The sequence below is a fragment of the Vigna unguiculata genome, chromosome 9 (genome assembly GCF_037176805.1).
Source record: "Vigna unguiculata cultivar grain cowpea cultivar isolate G323 ecotype 2 chromosome 9, ASM3717680v1, whole genome shotgun sequence".
In the NCBI taxonomy this organism is placed as follows: Eukaryota; Viridiplantae; Streptophyta; class Magnoliopsida; order Fabales; family Fabaceae; genus Vigna; species Vigna unguiculata.
Window position 1 is genome coordinate 41,909,155 of NC_140800.1, and position 26,453 is coordinate 41,935,607.

The window sequence follows — 26,453 nt, forward strand, 5'->3', positions numbered from 1 at the left end:
ACTATCAATTTGACCATATATTTTGTTAATATACATTAAATGCATCAATAGATATATTTGTTAATATTTTTTAGTCACTTTAGGCTAATAATGTTAAATGGGCCTTGTTAGACCAAGCTCTTTAGTATATTTGTTGATTTGGGTATTATACAAGTTTTCCCAAACTCAAAAGTTGAATTGGTAGGTGGAGTGAACTTGTTGCCATTACAACTGACCATAAGGACAATTTGTAGTTGGCTTTATGTTTGTAGGTGGACAAGTTGTTTGGTCCGATTGTAGTTTGTTATTTTTTACTATGTTAAACTCTGGTTGTCTTTAACTAAATAGTACGTGTAAAAACTTTATTTTCTTTTCATAATTCGTAATGATGAACCAATCAATGATTAAGAAATTTCTATTGCTTTTTGTAAATGTTGTATGTACGACTTATGCATGTATGATTTATGCACATATACGACTTATGTGCATGTATGATTTATAATTCATGTGCGAGTTGTCGTGAAATTCTGTTACTCATACAAAGTTGCTCATATTGGAAGGAAATTTTTATTCATTTCCATTTTGTCAAGTTTTGGGTTAAGGGTCTTGTCTTGGGCTCGTATCACCTACATGTTTTCACGAGCTTGAGATCAAATTATTTGTAAGTTTATGTGGTATTGCATGTGAAGTTTATTGTTTTGTTTGATTTGATTTTGGATGCCAATGATAGGCCATCTATTGTTGGAGGACTCAAATATTCAACATCTTTGTTAGAAAAATTATATAAGTGTCCTCTAATGCTTTTGGTTTTGTAATGTTTACTCCTGTAAACTAATTTGTTACTGTTATGTATGCCAATATAATATGTAACATTGTTGCAATTTGTTTATTCCTTTTGTTATAAATTTTTTAAAACAAGTTCATAGTTGAATACAAGTAAAGTTCTTAAGGGTGTTTTCTAAGTAGAATCATTATCAGACATTTCGAGTTAGATTTATCGAGTTTTGTTAAACTTCTTCTAGACTAGGTATACTTTTTGTAATACTCGTATGTTATAACATCGCGCTACTATTGAGGTATTTTTTTCATGTCATTGGTCTCTTCTTGAAAGTCGTCATGTGGAACTTGCTTTTGAGTGCATTATTTTACGAAAATAGATCAATACATAATTTACCTGTGTCAGATTTAAGCTATTTTCATGATTTTTTTTATCATGCAAAATAAAGGTTACCCTCATATTCTTCATGCTTATAGACTAATGATTTGACAAAACATTCTATTAAGCTATTATCGATGGAAATCATCTAGTTTGACCTTATCCGGTATAATTGTCGATAATATATTTGATCATTATCATGTTTTAAGATTTTTCCTATTTCTCAATTTATAATTATTTTGTTACTACTTTTGAATTATAAATGTAAGTTTTTGGTGGTATAAATTGTTGGTTTAAAGTTATCATAAATTAATTAAATTATTTTTGATTAATTGTGAATACATCAAATATACGTGACGTTGTTGTTTTATATTTTAAATCTACATTTATAAAATTTTTAACTATTTAGTCAAAGCTCTATAATAGTCTTTAACGTATCTATATTTTATTTTCACGAAGTTCATATTTAACCTCTTTTGTTCTCTCTATACATAACATGTTACAAATCCTTAAAAAACCTATAAATCACATATTATTACCATTAAAATCTGAATATATTATCAAACACTATTTAAGTAAAACATATGCAAGTGTAGTACGCAATTTGTTTTTATTTTAACAACAAAAAAATAACCAATTGTTTTAGATATTGTTACTTTCCAATTTAATAATTTTTCAATTTTGTTGAATTAGTTAGCCAATTTAAAATAGTCTTATCTGAATCTGAGCACTCTTATCAAACAATATTCAAAAAGATTGTGAGAACAAATTAAAAAAGTATCGAGATTAAGGACATATGAAAACATATCACACGGTTGTTCTGCGGTGACTAATGTTAACCTTCTATGTTATTGTCACTACACTAATGACTTTTACTTCTTAATAAGTATTAAGTATGTTTTGTTTTTATAGTTATTATATTTGATTTGGCGTGATCATTGAAACTTTTAATGATTCAATTCCCATTCATTTTATATCTAAATAATTGGATTAAATTTTCGATTCAAATCTATTTTTTTTAAAAAGTAGATTAGATTTTTTTAAAATTCATATCCAAATATTTGGATCAAGTTTAAATTCAAATTTAAATATTTTGGATCAAGTTCAAAATCCAAAATATATCTTTTATAAAATAAATTTAAATTGATTTTTTTTAAACTTGTGTTCATAGGATTGACACCATAAAATTTAATAGATTTTTGTCGGGGTCAACGAAACCAAATTTCAACATGAGACGGATTCGACTGACTTTTGGTCAGGACCAACAGAATTTTGGTCGAGTTTGACTTAGTCAAATTCGACCAAATTTTGATTGGAGTCGACTCGACCAAATTCGAAAAATTTTGATCGGACTACGTGACCAAATTTGGGCCAATTTCCTCACTCATACGTATAGTTTTATTATTTTTATTTTATTTCCGATACTTATATTATAATCTCGTTATATGAAGATTGTATCCTTAAAAGCTATACGAATAAACTGAATTACGAGGATAAACTTGTCAAAGACTATTTAGACTAAATGGCCCTTCATTTCTTGAAATAAAAAGACATTATTACTCTAACTCTCGATGCCAAAACAACAAAAACATATCATTAAAACATTAAATAAACTATTAACTTAAACACTTGTTATTATTTTAGTTCCTGCATACATATTTATATGTAGTTTTTAAATATTTTATATAAAAAAAAATTAATACGATACGGTGATAACATTTATAAATTTTAGTACTTAAAACAATCTTTTATTTTATTTTTTGTAAATGTTAGTTGATTATCAATTTCGTAATAATTAGTGTACTATGAGTGGAATTAGGATAAGGAAATGAATTGAATTCATCATATTAATAAATATATTTGAATCTCTTTTTTTATACATCTTTTATTTAAAATTTGAACGATCCTTTATGAGTAATGATATATGTATACCTTGATTTTATTTATATTTATTACACACTTGATATTTTTTTCTATATTTCTTTTCAAATTACATCATATAACTTATAAGTCTATAATTTATGTTCTTTGTTTAAGTGTATATTAAGTGTTAATGCATTTTGTTTATGTCCATAAGTCATTTGTCATCTTCTATAATTTATTTCATACTTTATATAAGTTTATCTAGAAATAGGTTGAATGTGAATTGGAACACGGTCTTCTTTTATTTAGTTCTAAAAATTCGTACATTTCTATTTCAAATGACGGTATATATTACATTTATAGGGACAGTTTTTTTTCTTTTTTTACTTTATTTTGAAATTAACATATAAAATATGTTTTTATCTTTATTGTATTTAAAAAAGAAAAAACGAGTTAACCAGCCAATTCCATAAAAAATTTGAAACTCTTCAACATCCTTCATCTAGATAACAAATAAAGCGTAAGCGGGATTGGTGTATTTTACTGGGATGGAGTATGTTACTATTGTTACCCTCTAAATTGAAGCACTTAACAATTATATATTAGCAATTGGTGAAATAGTTATTTTTATGCAAAGGATAATTGATTTATATTATGTTCGGTTATGCATAATAGCATATACTACACATATATAATATCAAACTTTGTGTATTCATGGAGTGCCAATCTATTTTGAAGATCGTTGAATTAATTTAAACAACGTCCCATAATTAGAAATGTCAACAGATCGAGTAGGGTGTGAAAAGTAACTTTATACCCTATCTATTAGGTATTCGAGTATCTGTTATGCGGATACCCGCATATCTTTTTTATATTTACGGCTATCCACGGGTATACCCGGGTATTTACAAAAGAAAAATGTAATATTTAATAACATATTTTAACCATAAATTCAATTAAAAATACAATATATAACATTTATAAATTTCAAACAAAATGCAAATAACCTATTTAAATAATGTTGAACAATAATTTACAAAGAAATGTATATTTTTTAAAACCAAATGACAAAAAGTAACCAATTCAAAATTATGTTAATGTTTTAATCATGTTTTTTTTTAATTTAAAATAGAGTATAACGAGTACGGTTATTATGATACCCGTATCCATCCTGTTAACATACGGGTATAAAAAATACCCGTACCCGTTACCCGCAGATATCCATTTATAATATTTATTTTTTACCCGTTGTGAATTTTATCCGCAAATACCCACATTGTACTGATTTTTTTGACATCTTTGACCATAATCCATTGAAGCTATTGAGAATGTGTATGGGACATCCAGGTCCTTCATCCCATCAAATGACCAAAATATGTAGAATTTTCTTGCTTCCAATGAGTATAAATCAAATTTGATTGTAACCAGCACACTAAGAAGCATTAAAAATTCAAAAAATATATAGGTACTTATTTTGTCTAAATCATGGTTTTAGAACATTCCCGACTCACCCTCATTGTTAGACGTTTTCTATTAAGTACTGAGTAACATCTTCCATTACAAGTTAAACACATACACTGCAATCAACACTCGTTGCTTAATGAATGAGGTGCATATGTTTTACTGATGAAACATAAAGATGTGTGGATTTTTGTATGAAACCTATTTAAGAAACCAAAGGTAGATGTTGGATTGAAGAGATGAATGTTTATGTAAGTGCTTAAATTGAAAAGACTGAAAACGAATGAAGTGTACCAATAAGGTCCATTCTCAACCCAAAACAAGAGAAGATCATATTAGTTGCTTTACATAGGATCGCCCAAACATGCTACTACACGTTGAATTGGATGGCATTTTTTTTCTATTTCCGAAGACTTTAATTTTAGAACAATCCAAAATTGAAAACTACGGATAGTAAGAAAGAGTGTCACATAACATTTTTATATCAATATTTTTCACAATTCAAATTTGATGGGTCCACAGGACCTGCAGGGAAACCTATTCAAATCAAAATAGCATCAGTTGTCAGCAGTAAAACGATGGCAATTTAAAAAACACTACGCGAAATAAATACTATCATTTAAAAGAACCATCAAAATTTGAGGTAAACTGCCCCTGTGCCATCTCTTCATTGCTGTGAGACTGCAAATTACGAAAGCAAAGCAATCAATACCTCTCATGAGTGAAAATGTGAAATCATCATATGATCGGTGGCATGTTATCGAAAAGCGTGTTCGTGCATCGCAAAGAATACATCCCCAAGAGAAATAATGAAAAGCACCAAGGCCATCTCATCCATCACATCTTGGTACGACTGTCTTCAAAAATCAATTTATGAATCGCGTGCAATGCTTCGACCCCGTTGCGAATCCGTCGTCGATTAGAAGCCAATCGCATCACGCCATAATTGCAAACATATAACACATAGGACATAACTCAATTTGCACAACAATGCCAACAAAACCTTGGACCATTCTGAAAGAAGATCCCTCGTGATGCATTGCACCCAGTCAACCAGAACAATTCCAAACATGACTTCCGTTCGAACAGACAATAATTGGGTAAGCAATATCAGTTTTTCAGAGATCAGAGAATGAGGTAATGAGTAGAGAGCACAATTAGAAAAATACAAATAGCAGCAAAGTAAAGGAATCATCATAAATTATTTATTGAAATTTGAAGCACTAAACTGAAGTGATGATTTACAAAGAACTCAAGCTAACAAAACCAGCTACGGTTTGAGTTACAGTTCAAGCAAGGATGATGAAAATGTTACAAGTAAACAACAACCATTTTTGGCAGAAGTGTACACAAGTAAAAAGACTCACACTTAGACGTACTCTACAACCAATTATATCCATTTCTTCTTTCTTTCTTTTTTCTCTTTCAATTAGTCTGTCCATTCTCAACACCTAAACCATACAAGACACCAGCATATTTCTCCGTTGAGCCACTGAAGAATGTATCCCTCAACTTTCTAAATGTACAAGAAGTGAGTAAACTGTCAGACCCAGCCTGATGGCACACACCAACCCTTTCCACCTCCAACAACTCTGCAAGCTTGTTCAACCCACCATGGAGGCTGTTGCAGAACTTCATCAGATGCTTGATATCATAGACCATCGGAAAATACATCTTGATCAAATCGAAGAACCCAGCCTGCGTATCTGGCAAGCTTCGGCATGTCAACAGCTTAAGGAGGTAACCAAAATCGTAGCCGCTGTGAAAGGTAACCCAATGAACAGCGTCGTTCAGCACGATTCCAGAGGACATGAGAAGCTCCCCAAACCGGTTCACGTCGATTCCCTTCTCGCTGTTCTTCTTGAAATCGATCCCGCACTGGCGCAACAACTCGATCGAATCGCTCGCGAAGATGTCTTCGCTGATGTTGAACTCGCGAAAGTTGAATTGCCAGATGCAGGGACTCTCGCTCCCGCAGGTAGGGAGGTTCCCGTTCTCGTCGGAGAAGGTGAGACCTAATTGGATCAGCTTCAGCATGTCCACGTTGTCCTTCAACGTTTGGTAGTTGTAGTCGTTGATGTTCTTGAAATTCCCCACCGGACGGAGTACCACGCCGGGGAACTCGGTATCCATCGCCACATAGTTATACTCGTCCACGATTTCACGGATCAACGCAAACTCCTCCTCGAGGTTATCGTTCCAAACCTCCCTGATTTGAACCGAATCGCCTTTCGGTATAATCGACATTTCCTATGATCGAATCCGAGGGACAAAATCACAACAGGAATCAAACCCCCCAGATCTGGCAAGAAAAAAAGCGGAAACAGTTCAGATCTAAAAGCCTAACAAATTCGAGACAAACAACTTCAATATTTAAAAAAAACGACGAACAAATCCACAAATCTAAGGGCGGCCATACCTGAAGAGGATTTGAGTGACAATAGAATTTGGAATTGGAGATCCGCGAGCGAGATTCAAGTAGATCTGAAAGAAAGAGAAGAGTATAAGATCCGTTAGAGAAGGAGGAGTGATTGTGAGTGATGGTAAGATGTTAGGAGTTTACTAGGGTTGAAGTAGGAACCCTAGAAATGGAAGTAGTTGAGAAGTGAGGAATCTAACCTTGTTATGGATGAATCGAAGGTGAAGGCGGTGCGATCTGTGCGAAGAAGTGGGAGATTTGAGCTCGGAGGAAGGGGAGGGTGAGGTCAACGAAGGGGATTGGCTGCGAAGAAGGGGAAGAGACAGGAAGTTGGGGGCGAGGGTTGAGACCTGATTTGTACTGGGTAAAGGGCGTGGGGTCGTTTTGATTAGCAACAACAACACGGGAGGTGTCGTTTACAACTGAGCTCTAGCAATGTGAAACGCGACATTATGTTAGCAGTCGTTAACATCTGTCCACAACCAAATCACCGACTTTCATTATTTTATTACTTATTCAATTTTTTCCTCTTATTTTTACATATCTATCAAAAAATTTGCAAAATTGGAGCATTTTATTTCAATTATTCGTCGACAAAGTTAAAATTCATTTATTTTTTATTTTAAATATTTTATTTATATCACAATAATAGATTTATGACCTCTCATGATTACTCTTAGTGAAATACATATTGCTTAGTAAATTCAATCATTTATTAGGATTGTTACTTGATCTATGTTGAAATAAAAACTTAAATCAAAATGAAACTTAATTAACTTCATTTACATTTTTTATTCCATTAAGAAATAACTAAATTTCTTAAATTATTTTAAAATTTTAATGAAAATATTCCTCAAATATAAATTTTAAAATACTTAAACATAATAATATTAAATAAATTTAAATTAGTTTAAATTTACATATATTTTAATTATGTTTCTTATATTCAAGTTAGAAAAACTACAAATATTATATATATATATATATATATATATATATATATATATATATATATATATACGGTTAATTTACGGTAGAAAAACATTATTATAATTAATTTGAGTGTTGTGGAATAATATTATGCACTATAATAATTACATAAAAAACATAAATTACCTTTTTATTATTAGAGCTTCGTTAAAAGATTGTATGGATACTATTATTATAGATTTGTTCAGACATACTCATTTTAATTTACTTACAAGAATTTCGTGTTTAACTCTAAAAAAAAGCATCGTTTCACGATGGAATTATTCTTCATTTGATTGTGATATATACATGAAATAAGGACAAAAACTAATAAATTTTGAATTCGCCCTAAAGTATTTTAACATTATTAGCCTCAATACATAAACAACCATGTTCTAGTTTCAAACGGGTAAAGTTATTAAGAAAATAAATAGAGAAGATTATTTGACAAAATAGTTTGGCAACAAACTCGTATGTAGTTTCGATATTTTTAATTTTGTGATAAAAAAAACGTGAAACAACTTAATCAATTATTTAAATTGAAGTTGTTAAAGAGACAGAAATATTTGTTTTTGGTAGTAAAAAATTAATTAAAATATTGTAATTATTTTTATATTAAATTGTCTATAACTTAATTGATATATATATATATATATATATATATATATATATATATATATATATATATATATATATATATATATATATATATATATATATATATATATATATATATATATATATATATATATATATATATATATATATATATATATACTTTTTAGTAATGAATACATATTGTAAGATCTTTTTTCTATTTAAACTTTATCTTAAAGAAGGGATTGGGCCTAACCTTTTCAAGGGTCCGAGTTCAACCCACTTTGTATCCTCTAGATCCCTCAGAATCACTTACTTCTCATTCTGTTACTTTTTACAGAAAACAGTTTTTCCCTCCTTATAGTGCTGCAAGAACTCTGTTAGGGCACCAACTTTTGCTCCTTGAGCCAGTGATCGTCTTTGTCCGGAGCTGTCTGCTCCCTGTAAGTTACATTAAAACCCCATTTTCTTTATGCTTGTCTTTGTTTCTAAATTATGGTCTCACTTAGTCTTTGTCAAGGTCTCATTTTCATACTTGTACGTCCTTCTTTTTCAGCTTCTTAAGCTACTGTTACTATTGTGTTGTAGTGAGCCTTGTTAGAGCTTTCTTACACCGCAGTCCTCTTATTCTAGGTAAGGGAAATTGGGTTTCACATTTTAAAGTTATTTTGCTGGTTCCTGTTTCGTTTGGCTAAGTTTTATTAAGGTAATGGGATCTGCACATTGTATTCACATGATTTCTTATTTTATGTGATTAGTGTTGTATGGAATATGAGACAAAATTGAGGAAAACATTAATTTTTGGTGTATTTCCAAGTTAAGGTTCAAATATTCATGAAAGTGTGATATTTGACGTTATTTTTTATATTTTAGAAGCGTCGGGTGGTCGCTGGGCGACTATGTCTTCTTTTTTTTTATATGCGCAGTTTTAGTAAAATTGACTTCCCGTTAGATTGAGCTCAAATTTGAGACATTTTGTTCATAACATGTTATTTTGTGGTTTGACCGGTTGGATCGTCGATTAGATGTCTGTAGTTTGAGAAATGTGTCACGCATTACTGCAGTGATGTTGGTTTTGTGATAATAAATTGTTTTATGAATTTTGGTGGAAGAATTATGGTTGTGTGTTGTGTTTGATTGTATGGAATTGCAGGTACTTAAATGTTGACACTCACTTATTTGGGATGAATACTATTTTGTGATATATGTATGTCATGGTATGCATTTATAAAGTATGAGATTAAATGAAATATTGTTGTGTTGAGTATGAAATGGAAAACATGACTTGTTTGGTTGGTGGTGGATTGGCATGAGACTTTAATGATTGAGATGACATGTGGAAATTGTTGGTAAAAGAGTTTTAAGGGAAACTTTTGGTGATGGTGGTTAGTGTATACCTTATGAAAAATGTTTAGATAAAAGAAAGTATCATGAACTCTAATAATCATTCACGCGCTCACATAGAGCATAATGATTTATGTGGTGAGAGTGCAGGAGGTCCAAGACATTAGAGGATTAATCGTGTGTGTGTTTGGGTGATAACCCCTTGCGTTTAGACTCTGCAGAGTTTAAAACCACCATAGGCGCATACTTCCTTTAGAATTCTATATCAAGAGTATAATCCAGATAATTGAGTCAGAGGGTCCTGCATTTGTTTGTTATCACATGAATTGGGTGCTTATTACTTTGTATGTTTATAACCTGATTTAACATTTACTTGCTTAATAACATGTTGAAAAATATTTTTACTATATCTTACCCCTTCTCTTTGTGTTTGTTTTCTTCTTTGACTTTTCCTTTTTGTGATGATCACCAAATCTTTGGTGTGAGCATATGTGGAGACTCTTGTGATCGTGATGTTGGCAGGAAGGTTGCAGTGTAGTTAGGTTTCTTGGATCCTTTATTGCTCATTGTTGAGCCTTTCTTCTTCTTGTGTACTGTTATTTTGTAATTTATTCCTCTGTGAGCAAATTTTTCAAATAATTTGGGATAACTGAAAAATGTTAATTCTAAATATACTTTGTGTTGGTGCCCTATTTTATACTATAAACATGCATAGATCTATTTATTTGAATTATTCAACTAAATTAGGACATTACACCTATGATTTCAAAAAGTGTGTTCTATAATTTAATTGATAATTATTTCAGGGTTAAAAAATAACATAATTAATTATTTAAAATAGTATTAAATACAACATATATATATATATATATATATATATATATATATATATATATATATATATATATATATATATATATATATATATATATATATATATGTGTGTGTGTGATCTATGTAACGACCTGCTTTGTAAAACAAACATATAATTTATAAGAATAAATATATAAGCATATAATATAATATGTATTTAGGGTGAGTAAAACAAAATCAAACTTCTAAACTATAATTAATATTTCACTAATTAACTAGGATGATCAATATCGAGATATAAGGTTAATTTAATAAAAAAATTTAGAAGGGATCACGAAAGAGATAACCAGAGACATTTCAATTCATCAACGACAATTATTTATTTTCTAGATGGACTTCATTAACTTGTTTTTTTTTTTTTTTCATTTCAATTTTTTTTCCATAATTGTAGATACATTCATGCTCGTTTCAATTTTATTTATTCGTATCTCGTGTGTATTTTCATTTTTCTGTTATATTTGTTCAAATATTTTATTATTTTGTTTTCTTACCATTTTCTAAACATGATCCTTCAATAACTCATATAAGAAGTTGTGGAGCTTTGTTGTCTTATAGGGGAAGGCTTTGGCCCACCCATTTTTTTATACATGTAAATTAATATATAAATAAAAGTTTGTTTGTTTTTTCGGTTTAGTATATTTTGATGCACAAAGTTAATATATGAATTGTGTGTCAATGATGCACAAAGTTAAGCATGAGACAATGTTATTCTTACTTGAAAATTTGATTATTTTATTCTTAATTGATTTATAAATCATATCAAGAGAAGAATTTGTCATAATCAATAATCAACCAATTATGTTTATGGGAAGTGAGATAAAAGTTTGTTTTAAGAAGTGAAATATATCCCAAGATACAACTTTGCAAATTTTCAATATTACTTTTTTTCATGCACAATTTTAGTTTCACCAAATGATAAATTATTTTTTGAAACAATTTCTACTTATAAGTTATTTGGAAAACGTTATCTTGTTACACTAATGTATTTAATATTTAGCCACATTTTAAGTGGTGTTTTTCTAACTCACGTTATTGTCGATTCATTCCTACATTTTTTGAATAAAATTTTCTGTTAATCTTTTGCATAAATGAATTGTTCAGTTTTACGAAGACAAAATTTCAGATTAAATGAACAAATAACTGTTATGATAATTTCAATCGATTTTGTTATTAACCTAACTGGTTAGGTCTTAATCTATTACATTATTAGCCGCCTAATTTATTAGTTCGTCAATTTTTCCAATTCATTTAAAATTTTTACACCATTAATTAATAGTAAATTATGTTGAATTATGAATCCAAAAAATATTATAAGAAGCATAAACAATCGATATAATTGAATTATCCCAATATTAAAAGCAGTTCCTACTAATATAATAATAGTATGCAGAAGCGTATCTAATCAGTAATTAAGGACAATATAGATAAATAATGATATCTGATATTCCAAATCAAATCAATGAAAGACTAAAATTAGTTTACATGTGAGATAATATTGTTCTCTTTCTGGTAGGATTTTCTAGAAGGTATCTTACAAATGTGTTTTTACATCGTCTCATAAAACTGACTAATGGGATATAATTTTATATCCTTACCAGCAGAGACCAGGGATCTCTCAACAAGTTCCTGAATACTTAAGTCCATCACAGATCGTTCATTGAACAATCCAACCCATCACGGATCATTCATCAGAAACCGAATATATATTATCCATAAATTAATAACAATTGTGCAATATAATTGATATTTACAAATAATTTAATTTATTAATTAATGTTAATCCACAATAATAATAGAGAATAATAATTTTATATAATAAAATTATATAAAATACAACAATAATTATACACATGGTTAAATAACACTTAGACATATAAAAAACAACAACTTTATCTTTTTTGACGTAATAACAACATCAAATAAATATTTCTCAATAATTTTCTGAACGTATACTTTTAATTGTTATATTGTTTAACAAATATTAAAAAAATATTCAATGGTAGAAATTCAAGGTAAATAAAATATTGAAATCTATTTTTCCATTGGTGATTGAACTTCAACTTAACAAAAACAAGATATTTACGTGAAGGGAAAATCAAGGATTAAAATTTTCATAAATAACATTGAAGATAAACGTATAATTGAAAGTCCAATTTTTTATCGAAAGAGATCAAATTAAAAATGCAAAAGGATGAAATGGAATTTATCTTTGAATTATATCAAAAGTTTGTCTCACTACATGATTAAAATTTCGAATGTTTCACTGGGGGAACCATAAAATTTAGAGTTTGTGTAACATAATTGAGATTCAATTCCTTTTTCATTATCCTTCACTTTCTATTTATTCCAAACAAAATATTAATGTTTTTTTATATTAGTATTTAACTTTCATTCTGTATTTTATGTCCTCTAAAAGTGTAATTGTTTATTATCGAAATAAAATTTCAACTTTAAATGAAAAAAACAACCCTAAAAGCATGTTAAACAACCAATAATCTGTAACATTATTTTATGAAACATATTTACCCATATATAAACTAAACCAATAGTTTATATAAACATCTTTTAAAACGTTGCCGTTGTATCACATTTGCTAATAAGGTTCACATGAATTTAAACCTTTCATTTAAGTTAACACATTTCACATTGTAATAAATGCTCTTTCTGGCTTACAAACAAATATAGATTAACTATTTTTTTTTTAAACTTAAAAAAAAATCTTAAAACATTTTACAGTATATATATTTTTTTTCTCGAACAATAAATGGTATAACTACTCGTGTACTGACTTGGGCAGCCTCTATTGACTCACGTGATTTTTTTTAAACGTTTGCCAAATTTAAATTAAAAAGGTGATTTCAAATCTAAACATGTGAATCCAATGTTAAAGGCGATGAAAATACTTGTAAAAAACCATAATTTACTTCGCCTAAACTCATTTAATTAATATTAATTGTACAAAACCAAAGCAATCTAAAATTAAATTTATAAACTAAAGATTAGTGCAACTATTGGCTATCCTTGTGTGATTTCCTAAGAGAATATATACAAACAAGAATTTTACTGTATATGAAATTATTAATTTAAACAATTACATTTGGAATATGTTGATAGCAATAATGTTTATTAGAGTGGGTCTGTATGATGGAGGATGGCGAGGGTGAAGTGAAGCGAATGAGCATGAATAATAATTGAATATGAAGTTATTTCTCAACTCCCATCCACGTCACCTTCATCATTCACCCATACCATGCATGGTCAAAAATGGCAGCTCAATATTCCAATGCGTATGCCATTTCCATGCCATGTCACCGCCGTCACACATCCACGTTCTTTCACGAACGCCCTAAACGACTGACAGATTCTACAAGTACGATGTTTTACCATTTTCATCGTCTGTTTGTCAGCATGTTGAAATTTCCATGATTTTTTCACGGGGAATAGCTTTAGGTTGCGTTTGGATCGAAGATCCAGTCTATGTTTGTTTGGTTCGAAGAGTTTGTTTTTGCCATAAATTGATGTAAAGATTATTTTGAATTGATTTTTAGACATAAAATTAATATGTGTTTGGTTTCCAAAATTAATTAAAAAGTAAAAAAGTTATGTTGAATGAAAAATAATTATTTTTGTTTTCTGTGTTTGAAATCATTCTTCAATGTTGAATTATACATAAACGTATCAAGAAGAGTGAAAATGAGTGATTTTATAAAAATAAAGAAAAAAATTTGAAAATATAATTGTTTTAGATTATGGGAAAATATGAGAAATGAAGACAAATAAGAATAACAAGTCTCATCAAAGTTTTTAAGCAATGGTTTGATTTGATATATTAAAATAATTTTAATTGTTAGGTTATAATTTTACTTTTATGTTTAAAAAGTAATTTAAAATAAATAACAAAAAGTGTAAATTATATTAAAATAAAATAATTTTAATTAATGAAATCATAATTAAATAAAATTAGATTAGTTGAAATTAAAGTGAAACAAATTGTGGATTATTGATTTAAATGAAATAAAAGGGTTAAGTACGATTTTAGTTATTGAATTACGCAAAATTAAAATTTGTTTATTTTTTAAAATTTGATATATTATGATTTTAAACTTTAAAAATTATGAATATAGTATTTTTAACTCAATTATATTAAATTTTTTTATATGTCAACCACATTTTTTACTAACATATTATTTAATTATATTATTTGACTTGTTCCGTTTCAATGTTTGATGGGGAATACATTTGACACATTAAACAAATTTAACTTAATTAGGGTTAAAAATACTACATTAATTAATTTTTAAAGTTTGAAGACCAAAATGTATTAAAATTCCAAATATGAACGAATTGAATTGATGAGATTATTTGAAATTTATATATATATATATATATATATATATATATATATATATATATATATATATATATATATATATATATATATATATATATTTGTGTAGGGTTAATTTAAATAAAAATGGGATCCTCAAACATCTAGTTTTAACTCTCTCATCCACACACTTGTGATTATGAATGACAAAAATAGTCTTGTTCACGGGTATCTACTAATAAATTTCACAATGGATTGCTGGTACTCGTAAGTATTTGTTACCTTCATATAACGAATATTTTAATATTCGTTTATAAATGGGTCATTTGGGAATATTACACTACTCGTACACGAGGAGGATATCCGTTACCCGCACAAAATTAAAATTATTATTTTATTTTATTTTATTAAGTTAAATTTAATTAAAATTAAATTAAATTTTAATATATATATATATATATATATAGTTTATTTATATTTTATTTTTAAACTTTTTAAATTTTGATATCCACAAGTATTTTTTAAATAAGTATTTGGCAAGTAATGTATTGAATGTTTTTGTTGTGGATCGGGTTACAGGTAGACATTTCATGTTCGACCTAATCCATTGTCATCCCTAATTGTGACCTTCATCATCAACCTCTTAACTGTCGATGCATTCGATATTGTTTTCAAATCTACATATATCTATTGAAAATCGATTATTGTTAAATATATAAGGAGTAGAGTAAGTTTTTCACTCACATGTACACGTGAGAAATAAACAATGTGAAAAAAAAAAGCACTCAAATGCACCAACAAAAATCAATTATATGTGACAAAAGAGTGAGGTAAATTAACTATCCACCATCATATAACTTATTTTCTTCACAAAAAAAATGATTATTACCTCGTCTTCCCAACAATTTGTACAAAAATGATTTCCCTCATGGTTACCTTACCAAATCACACTCCTTGTATTTGATTTCAACAACACCAATTTCATACAATTAACATTATCAATATAAATGCAACAATTTAATCGCATTTGTCACAGGTATTTAATGGTCAATTCAAAATTTCACCTACATCCATGGTTAAGAAGCGAAATAATTTTCATTGTGTGCATCCAATGTACGGTAAGAATATCTGTCATAATTCCTTACATGGTGCAACTCTGTATGCACTACGAAAAGAGTTGCACCATGAAGTGAGGTGAAAAAAGAGTAAAAAAAAAAAACGAATGTAAATGAAGAACAATTGTGTAATCTCACATTTGCTGAGACATCTTTTTGTTTTATTTTCTCACCGCTAACAGATACCTTTATTCACTCACTCTCTTATTTCCATGTTTGCAAATATACTTAAATAGATTTACATGTACAATAAACTAGTAACCCATAACTTTACTAAATCATAGAGCGAAATCACCTATCTTTGTAATTTGAGTATCATTACTTTATCAAATCATATTTATGAGTAGACAAATAGATAAAATATATAATTGGTCAATTAAAGTTGAGTTTTTGGATAATTGAATTACTCCTTACTAATTAAGAACTTTTATTTGCCCTATGATATTTCGTTAGGCTCAACTTCTATTAGCGTTGTCCAATTTTTTCAGAAAACCCTTTTTTGTCCGGTGCAGTATGAAGATGTGCTTGAAAGAAAAAAAACATGCAACGTTAGTAACGTTTTATTTTTCCAATATACTAGTACGCTTGTCTTTTTAGTTTTGGAAAACGTGAAGTTCGGCTTGACAGGGATATGGTTCACTGAATACGTAAACCAAGGATGTCCACAAACGTGAACCAAAAATGTCCATAAACGTAAGCTAAGAATGTCCATAAACTGCTCGACAGAATGTGATTCATTGAATAGCTACGAGGCCAAAACTGTTACTGCGTACTTAGTATTGAAATACGCGATGGTGTTGTTTTCTACAACAACGAATTGAAATTTCTTGACGAATGTCGTATTTAAATTTTACTCGTCTTTCTTGGAAATAAAATTTACACGTTGAAACCAAAGAACTTGATATGTATTCAAAAATTTTACAAGATAAGGAAGGAGTTTTAACAACAATATCAATTTTACAAAGACACAGCATGGGATAATTTTTTCACTTAAACAAATTCACACTTTTCTTTTTCTTCTAATTTTAGTAAATTAGACAATTGAGTTTGAAATTATGTTTTTTTAAACACATCGAGGTTTATTAAAAAGCTATGAAAAGATCACACATTTAAGTTACGTAATATATAATATTTAAAGAATTAAATATTTTAATAGTAAATTATAATTGATTATTTGATAATTTTAAAAATGAAAACAGGGATGAGAAAAATATAACAAAATACCTAGAATTAAAATCAAGTGCTTTCATAGCTCAGTTGGTTAGAGCACCCGTTTAGTAAGCGGGAGGTCTTGAGTTCGACTCTCAATGAAAGCAAATTTATAAATTAAATATTTTTTGACTTTATACTGGACGGTCTTGAGTTCAATACCTAGCCAAAACATTTTGTTTTTTCATTATTGACTTTTCTCAGTCTTTTTTAACACTTCACTGATTAAAAAACCCGTTTCATTCACTCAATTTGTTAAAAGAGTTTTCGTATTATTTTAAATTATTAATTTTTTTTTATGCTTATGTTTTTGAATTTGCTTTAAATATTCTTACAAGTCTATGTTATTAATCATATTTAATATAATCTCAATATTGAAAATATTTTAAGAAGTACTTATGTTTTTCAAAAAAAATTAAATAACTATATTTATATCATTTATTATAAGTGACATTTAAGTATAAGTAATACAAAATGTTATTTATTTTCTACTTTTTTCAAAATAGTCAAAAATTCAGAATAATTTTGAATAGAAAACTGAATTCGTTGTTTATTATTATTATTATTATTATTATTATTATTATTATTATTAGCAATACATTTAAATTTTTAGGTATTTTTTTACTAAAAACATGTAACTTTAGAATAAATTTGTATATGGTATATATATATATATATATATATATATATATAAAAGCTGTTTCAAAAATAAAAATAAAAATCTAAGCTGTATTTTTTTTTTACTTTCTCATTAAATAAAAGATAAAAGAAACACACTTTCCAACTTGCTAAAATCAAATTGACTGAGAATAATGGAAAGCGTTATGTTGAACTTTAGTTAAATATCTTAATTTTAAAGTTTGAAATACTTATCTAAAACCTTCTCTGTAAGGATGTGTGTTTTTTTTATTTATTGTGATAATAATAAATATATTTAATATGGAATTTTTAATATATATAAAAAATGAAAGTAGGAGGAGCTAATAAAATGTAAGAGAATTTAGTCTTGTTTTTAAATTTAGAAACAATAAGAAAAAGAAAATGAAAATAAAGAAAATCAAGGTAAGGAAGTAGAACATTCTACTGTGTTCGTTTCCCAAGTTTTTTTCTCAAATAAGCTTGTCTCTAGTTGCCTGGTAGTGTAAACCGCAGTGTAACGCGACTCAGGCCAAATAATCTTCACTCTCGCCGTCAATGGCTACCAGACGAACTCCAACGCTAGCCAAATCGCTTTTGGCCGCCGTAACTGCTTCTAGAACCTGTCGCTCCCGGTCCGCACGACGACTCTTCTCCGCGATCACTCGTGCTTCAGAGAATTCTCCGAATGTCCTTTCTCGGTCTCAGATTGTCGACGCACTTGCAGCCTACAATGTCGCCTCCGCCAAATTCCTCTCCCTCTCTTTCACCCGCAGCTTCCACGCCACTAATCCCTCTCTCCGCTCTGCTGCAAGCTCTCAGGTGTCACAATTCGTTTCACACTCTTTCGTTACTTCAATTATACCATATTTAGGTCGCGAATTTGGTCCTTTTTGTCGAGCATTGGTTAAGTCAGGATTGATGATCGAGGAAGTTGAATTGTAGGGCGAATATGTATTCTGTTCTTAATTATTTAGCAAACTGTATGATTTGATTCTGATCATGATAAACTAAGCTTCTCTGTAAACACTTAAAAGGAGAAGAGAATAGTTAAGTAAAATGAATTGTGTGTCTGTGACGAGTTAAAATTAACTCACGCGCTTTACTTTCATAGAAACTCTTTCGGTTAACTACTGTAGAAGATTAGTTGCATAAGTTTATTTTAGCTCTTGCTGGACGTTGGTCTGATTTTTTCCTTTTTCGGTTTGTTAATATCGCTTTTTATCCTGTTTGGCTGCTGAACATTGTATCAACATAACAATTCTTTAGACTCTGTTGCTGGAGAATACAATTGGAAATTGATGAGCAAGTCTGTGTGTCTCCCTTCCTGGTTTATTGATGTGTTAGTTTGTTATATGTCAGGTGGCGCAGACTGAGTTCACAGATATGGCATGGGAGGGGATTCTCGGTGCTGTTGATGCGGCTCGGGTTAGTAAACAGCAAATTGTGGAGTCTGAGCACTTAATGAAAGCCCTTTTGGAGCAAAAGGATGGCTTGGCACGAAGGGTATTTACTAAGGCAGGATTGGACAACACGTCTGTTCTACAGGCTACTGAGGATTTTATAGCGAAGCAACCTAAGGTGTGTCTGCTGGTGATATAGATAATAGATTTGTGTTGGTATTTTTTGGCAAATTCTGACCTGTTGCTTTATTTGGCAGGTTACTGGCGACACTACTGGACCTGTTATAGGCTCACATCTTAGCTCCCTTTTGGAAAATTCACGAAAGTACAAGAAAGAAATGGGGGATGAGTATGTGTCTGTAGAGCATCTTTTGCTTGCATTTCATTCAGATAAGAGGTTCGGGCAGCAGTTGTTTAAGAATCTTCAGCTTAGCGAGAGGACTTTGAAGGATGCAGTACAAGCTGTTCGTGGAAGTCAAAGAGTGACTGATCAAAGTACAAATCTATCTTTTAATGTTTCTATTTTTCCAGAAAGATAGGTGCACGTGATTGGTTCCATCTTGTTACTAATTACAATAAAGTTGAAAACTGTTATAATTTAGAAATGAACATGGAATCAAATTGTAGCAGAAGTATAATAATATTAAGTTTGCTGGGATGACTAAGAAAAAGGGAGGATGTTGATTATTTATGATTCTCATAAGCAAGAGCATAAAAGAACGAATAACTTAAGTAGCGAGTTATAATTTGTTGTCATATTTGATTTGTAAGAAGCCTGTTGTTTCAACTGGTTTATGTGTCATATTTTATAATTTTCTAAGTTAAGCCTTGTTTTTACGTTGTTTTGTTATGTTTGGTTTACTCTGTTATATTCTCTTGTTGCTGTTCTGTTTGTCAGATCTATCTTACGTTATTTTCTTATTTGGAAATAACTGTGTGTAGATCCGGAGGGAAAATATGAGGCATTGGATAAGTATGGAAACGATCTGACTGAACTTGCTAGGCGTGGGAAACTTGATCCTGTCATAGGTCGAGATGATGAGATTCGACGCTGTATCCAGATATTATCAAGGAGAACAAAAAACAATCCGGTTATTATTGGTGAACCCGGTGTGGGCAAAACTGCAATTGCTGAAGGGTTTGTCTTACATAATGTTATAGCAATTATTTTGAAATGCGTTATACACAATATAACTGCTTGTTTTACTTTTTTACCTTATACTTTGAGCATATTTTTCCTTTTCGCATTATTTTAGTTTTTCATTATCTTTAAGTTAATGTTGAGTTAGGTTATTGACATGCTTCTCCTATTTGCGAGAACAAAATTTATCATGAGCACTTTGAATTCTTGGTTTATACATATATATATATATATATATATATATATATATGTATATATATATATATGTATATATGTATATATATGTATATATGTATATATATATATACATATATACATATATATACATATATACATATATATATATATATATATATATATATATATATATATATATATATATATATATATATATATAGGCCACTTCTCTTTCATATAAGTAGCTACGTTCCTTGTCATCGTCTATATATATCTTGTTTTTTTGCCTGTATGATTATCACTTCGCTCTAACCTTTCCCAATGGGTTGAAGTGTTCACTGTTTTGTCTGAAGGTTTGCAAAACCCTATAGTCTTTGGTCTCTGAGCCTCTTTATAACACATGCTTGCAGTTTCTTTCTTCATTGGAGTTTAGTCAAGGTTTTGAATCAAGGCTAAAATCCTTAAACATGAAACAAGTACTGATTTTTCTGATATATACATATTTCGTTTGATTGCCATGAGCTCTGTAAATTGTCTGTATATATGCTGATTAAGTTGAACAATTTTTTGAAGATGTGCCTTTTTAACTAACTGCTTCAATTTCCAATGATATTGAGGACGTGAAACAATTGAAATATGATGGGGAACTGAGATCCAAGTGGGTTAGGAATGATCTATTGGAGGCCATTCTTATTAGGAGCATACGTGATACAAGTTAACTTGTCTTCAATTTGTTATTTTTCATCATTCTGTATTAGAAACTTCATGATGGCAATTATTCATGGAAAATAGCTGACGGTAGTGAACAGGTATTTTTTAGAATTAAATGTAATTTGGAAAGTATGCTATTATTTGTAGTTTGTGGGTAGAGAATATTCTCTGACTCTGAGGCAGCAAGTGCATTGCTGTATTATGTGTGGTTTTCATCTTCATTTTTGATTTCATTAGTTTACCAATTGGTGTTGATCAATGTAATGTAAATAATTGTCATGTTGTAGTTTCTTATATAAAACTAGTGCAGAATTACTAAAACAAGTTATTTCATCAATGGATCCTTTGATGAAATATGTGTTATATTTAAAGTGGCAGTAGCTTATATTTTTTTTTTTTGTACTGGACCAAGTATTCCCTTTGTTATCTTACCTGTAGTTTTTTTATTGTACCTAAACCGTTTTATTATTTTGCAGATTAGCTCAACGTATTGTGCGTGGTGATGTTCCTGAGCCATTGATGAACAGAAAGGTTGAGCTCCTATTGTTTTTCTTTTGATTATAAGCTTATAAAATGAGTTGAGTTTTTCTTTTTTTTTGTAAATTTTTATGTAGTGTCAAGTCTCGGTGCGGGCTGATTATATTAAAGCTTCTGAAAAAGGTCTAATCAAGCTCTTAACACCTCAGTGTCGTAGTTTCCTGATACCCTGAAAATGATATTTCTTACAACTATAAGGTCCATTTTATTCCTCTAGCCTTTTCGTTTCAAGACTTATCACAAAGCTTAGATACTTCCAAATTTGTAGAAGTCTCCTCCTACCTCAAATACAGAGAAAGAGATAAAGTTCTTTTTGCTATTCTAAAATACAAAGCATGCTTCTTTCCTACTGTTGAAGTTATGAGATTTTTTGGTATTAGGGATGAAATTGAGAATAGAGTCTTTTAATATTATTATTTTAATTTAAGAATTATGACGTGTTAATGTTATTATATGACTACAAACATAGAGTTAACCTTATTTTTACTATCCATAGTCCTAACTAAAAGGAAACAAATTATGAGATATGTAAACAGGAAACTAATCCTAAAGGATAATTGAAATATGCCAAGATATGATCAAAAGATAATTTTAGGATATTTTTATACGTTATAATATTAACACTATGGGCTAAATACTTGAAATGGTGGGCAAAATATCATTTGAGAATGGTGTCACTTTAATCAGTTGTCTTAAAAATATTAATTTTTCCTATTTGAGACTCTGGATGTTTCCTTGACCATTTCTCAAGCTTTATAGTTGTCTCCATGAACAGTCATGACATAGAACTTGTAATTGGAACACCTTATGAATTGTGTCACTTTCTTGTTCATATTTTCTTTTTTAACTTTTCTCTGAAATGTAAAATTGGTATGAGGTGCAGCTTGCTGCTGTAAAGCTCTTCATAATCTGCTATATTTTGTGGTCCAATGGCCTTCATATTACACTTTTGCTTCACATTTCGTAGGGAGTCTTGGCAGGCAATGCAGTGCTGTAATTTTTGTTGTTTAAATTTGTACTAAAATTTGCTTTTATTCTTTTTTGGTTTATAGTTGATCTCCCTTGACATGGGTTCATTGCTTGCTGGGGCCAAGTATCGAGGAGATTTTGAAGAAAGGTTGAAAGCTGTCCTGAAGGAAGTTACAGCATCAAATGGGCAAATAATTTTGTTTATTGATGAAATTCATACTGTTGTAGGTGCAGGTTGGTACCTTATTCTTGTTGCCCAAGCCTTACAAGTTATAATATTGACATTAAAAATATTGTGTATTTTTATTTGTTAGAGATGCAATATATACCATTAACATGCCATGACCTAGTAACTCAAATCTTTAGGATAGTTGGTTCATTACATGGTGCCATAGCCTCTTTAGCCTAGTGGTTCAGAGTTTGATCTTTAGGATAGTTGGTTCATTACATGTGCATTCTCTGTGCTTTTTTAAGCTGAAAAGGCTCCTGTATGAGAGAGTGTCTTCGACATGTCATATTAAACCAATTTTATGCTTCCACTTAACTTAGGCTTTTGAGACATTAGGTTCGGGACACTATTTATTAGAACCCACCTCCCCTATGCCTAAAAATCAGGAATATTTGTTATCAATTCTTGGTTCTAATCTATTAACGAACAAAATAATTGATTGCTGCAGTGAAAGCAGCTTAATCTGAATATAATTTCTGCAGAATTGGGGGCAGGGAAATTGCTGATAGTAGAGTGATGGAAGAAAGTAAAGGAATATTAATCTATAGTCATACTGTCTCTAGCGGACCGTTTAACTGGTTGGAAGCTTTAATTAAGTTTTTGCATGACTTTGATTATATGCTTTCTTAGCTAGATCGGAGTAACATTCTGATACATATAATAGTAATACGGTATTCTTTTGGTCAATGGTTCCCTAACTAACAGGGGCTACAAGTGGTGCAATGGATGCCGGGAACTTGTTGAAGCCAATGCTTGGAAGAGGTGAACTTAGATGTATAGGAGCAACTACATTGAATGAATATAGAAAATATATAGAAAAGGATCCTGCACTTGAGCGAAGATTTCAGCAAGTGTTTTGCAGTCAACCATCTGTTGAAGATACAATATCCATTCTCCGTGGGTTGCGTGAACGCTATGAATTGCATCATGGAGTCAAAATATCAGATAGTGCACTTGTTTCAGCTGCAGTTCTTGCAGATCGATACATTACAGAGCGCTTTTTACCTGACAAAGGTAAGATGTGACATTAGCTCATATATGATGGGTTGATTCCTTTGTAATAATTTATTTTAGGGTTACTTGCAGAAGTTTGGTCTTACCTAGAACAGCAAAAAGTTAGTTTTGAAAAGAAAAAGCATTCCCTCTCTCTCTTATAAGTCTTTAGATTGTTAATAGCTTGGAATTTTTTTTCTCTTTTAGCCATTGATCTTGTTGATGAAGCTGCTGCGAAACTGAAGATGGAGATAACCTCTAAGCCTACCGAATTGGATGAGATAGACAGGGCAATATTGAAATTGGAGATGGAAAAGCTCTCTTTGAAAAATGACACTGACAAGGCATCTAAAGAAAGATTAAGTAAGCTCGAAAATGATTTGAGTGTACTTAAACAGAAGCAAAAAGAACTAGCAGAGCAATGGGACAATGAAAAAGTTTTTATGACACGAATAAGGTCAATCAAAGAAGAGGTAATGTTTAGTTTGTATATAGTCAGTCACAGTTCCCGCCCTCCCCTGGAAAAGAATTCTGCACCTTACATTTTGTAAACATTTGCAGATTGATAGAGTCAACCTAGAGATGGAAGCTGCTGAACGTGATTATGACTTGAACCGCGCTGCTGAGCTCAAGTATGGAACTTTGATGTCCCTTCAGCGCCAATTAGAAGAAGCTGAAAAGAACCTTACCGAGTTCCGGCAGTCTGGAAAATCTTTGCTTCGAGAAGAGGTCACTGATCTTGATATTACTGAGATTGTTAGCAAATGGACAGGTATACCATTATCAAACCTCCAACAAACAGAAAGAGAAAAATTAGTCTTGCTGGAACAGGTTCTTCACAAGAGAGTGGTTGGTCAAGATATGGCAGTCAAATCTGTGGCTGATGCAATTCGCCGTTCAAGGGCTGGATTGTCTGATCCAAACCGGCCAATTGCAAGCTTCATGTTCATGGGTCCAACTGGTGTTGGCAAAACTGAACTTGCCAAGGCTTTGGCTGGTTACTTGTTTAACACTGAAAATGCTCTTGTTAGAATTGATATGAGTGAGTACATGGAGAAACATGCTGTTTCACGATTAGTTGGAGCCCCTCCTGGTTATGTTGGTTATGAAGAAGGCGGTCAGCTGACTGAAGTGGTCCGGAGAAGACCCTACTCTGTGGTCCTATTTGATGAAATAGAGAAGGCACATCACGATGTCTTCAACATATTGTTACAGTTGTTGGATGATGGAAGAATTACTGATTCCCAAGGAAGGACTGTTAGCTTCACGAATTGTGTTGTGATTATGACTTCAAACATTGGCTCACATTATATACTTGAAACTCTTCGTAGCACACAAGATGATAAAACTGCAGTCTATGATCAGATGAAGAGACAAGTTGTTGAGTTGGCTAGGCAAACATTTCGTCCAGAGTTCATGAATCGCATTGACGAATATATTGTGTTCCAGCCTCTGGATTCTGAACAGATAAGCAAAATAGTGGAGCTCCAGGTAATTGATATGTTTTTATTAACTTAATCCCTTTAAACTTAATTTGATTTTTTCCATTTCCTCCGTAAATTGCTGCTCTTTTAATCAAAATTATAATGGTATTGAAGTTTCTTTAGATTGCTCTTTTGGTTTGATTTCCATTCTGAATAAACCATCGATTTGACTTCTCAAGCATTACCTTCTCTTCTAAATATTGAAATCTATCAGCTAGAAGGTAATACTTTAGGAACCAAATTGAAGGTATATAATGCTATTCTGATTGCCGGGGCGGCATGCTAATGTACGTTTTCTTACCTTGTATAGATGGAACGAGTGAAAAACAGGCTTAAGCAAAAGAAAATTGATCTTCATTACACAGAAGAAGCTGTTAAACATCTTGGTGTACTGGGTTTTGATCCAAATTTTGGTGCAAGACCAGTTAAAAGAGTGATACAACAGTTAGTTGAAAATGAAATTGCTATGGGAGTTCTAAGGGGAGATTTCAAAGAAGAGGACTCAATCATTGTGGATGCTGATGTGACTGCATCAGCCAAAGAACGCTCTATGAATAGACTGCTTATTAAGAAGTTGGACAGCCCTGTTGCGGATGCCATGGTTGTCAATCACTAATTTTGACGCTGCAAAGCTTTCACATAGGTAAATGGTAGTTCACACCTCTATTTTTTTTTTTAAACTCCGAAGGACATTGTGTTTTCTTATGTTTTCCTTTTTATGTGTAATTATTGTCATAAGAATATTCTGTTTTAGAAGATTTGTTGATTATGGTTTCACTCTAGATTGAATAGGTCACTAAATATCCCGAATTTTAAAAAAAAAATCTAATTATATTTAACTGCAATTATACTTTTAGTCTA

The 26,453-nt window shown here is 30.4% G+C and overlaps 1 protein-coding gene, 1 non-coding gene and 1 pseudogene across 3 annotated transcripts; 2 read left to right on the forward strand and 1 right to left on the reverse strand.

The window, feature by feature from the left end:
- Positions 1 to 5,642: 5,642 nt before the first annotated feature.
- LOC114164146 (putative CCR4-associated factor 1 homolog 7 pseudogene) lies at positions 5,643 to 7,298 on the reverse strand (annotated as a pseudogene). Its single transcript, XR_014984733.1, has 3 exons — positions 7,079 to 7,298; positions 6,879 to 6,943; positions 5,643 to 6,761 (listed from the first exon to the last, which is right to left on the reverse strand). The product of XR_014984733.1 is annotated as a putative CCR4-associated factor 1 homolog 7 pseudogene (transcript).
- A 10,047-nt stretch (positions 7,299 to 17,345) lies between these two features.
- TRNAT-AGU (transfer RNA threonine (anticodon AGU)) lies at positions 17,346 to 17,419 on the forward strand. Its single transcript has one exon. It is a non-coding gene; the product is annotated as a tRNA-Thr (tRNA).
- A 978-nt stretch (positions 17,420 to 18,397) lies between these two features.
- On the forward strand, positions 18,398 to 26,453 carry CLPB4 (casein lytic proteinase B4). Its single transcript, XM_028047630.2, has 10 exons — positions 18,398 to 18,770; positions 19,311 to 19,529; positions 19,609 to 19,846; positions 20,294 to 20,489; positions 21,857 to 21,911; positions 22,970 to 23,120; positions 23,821 to 24,129; positions 24,316 to 24,581; positions 24,670 to 25,599; positions 25,903 to 26,453. Exons 1-10 carry the CDS (start codon positions 18,507 to 18,509, stop codon positions 26,206 to 26,208), a joined length of 2,934 nt encoding a protein of 977 aa, XP_027903431.2. The 5' UTR covers positions 18,398 to 18,506; the 3' UTR covers positions 26,209 to 26,453.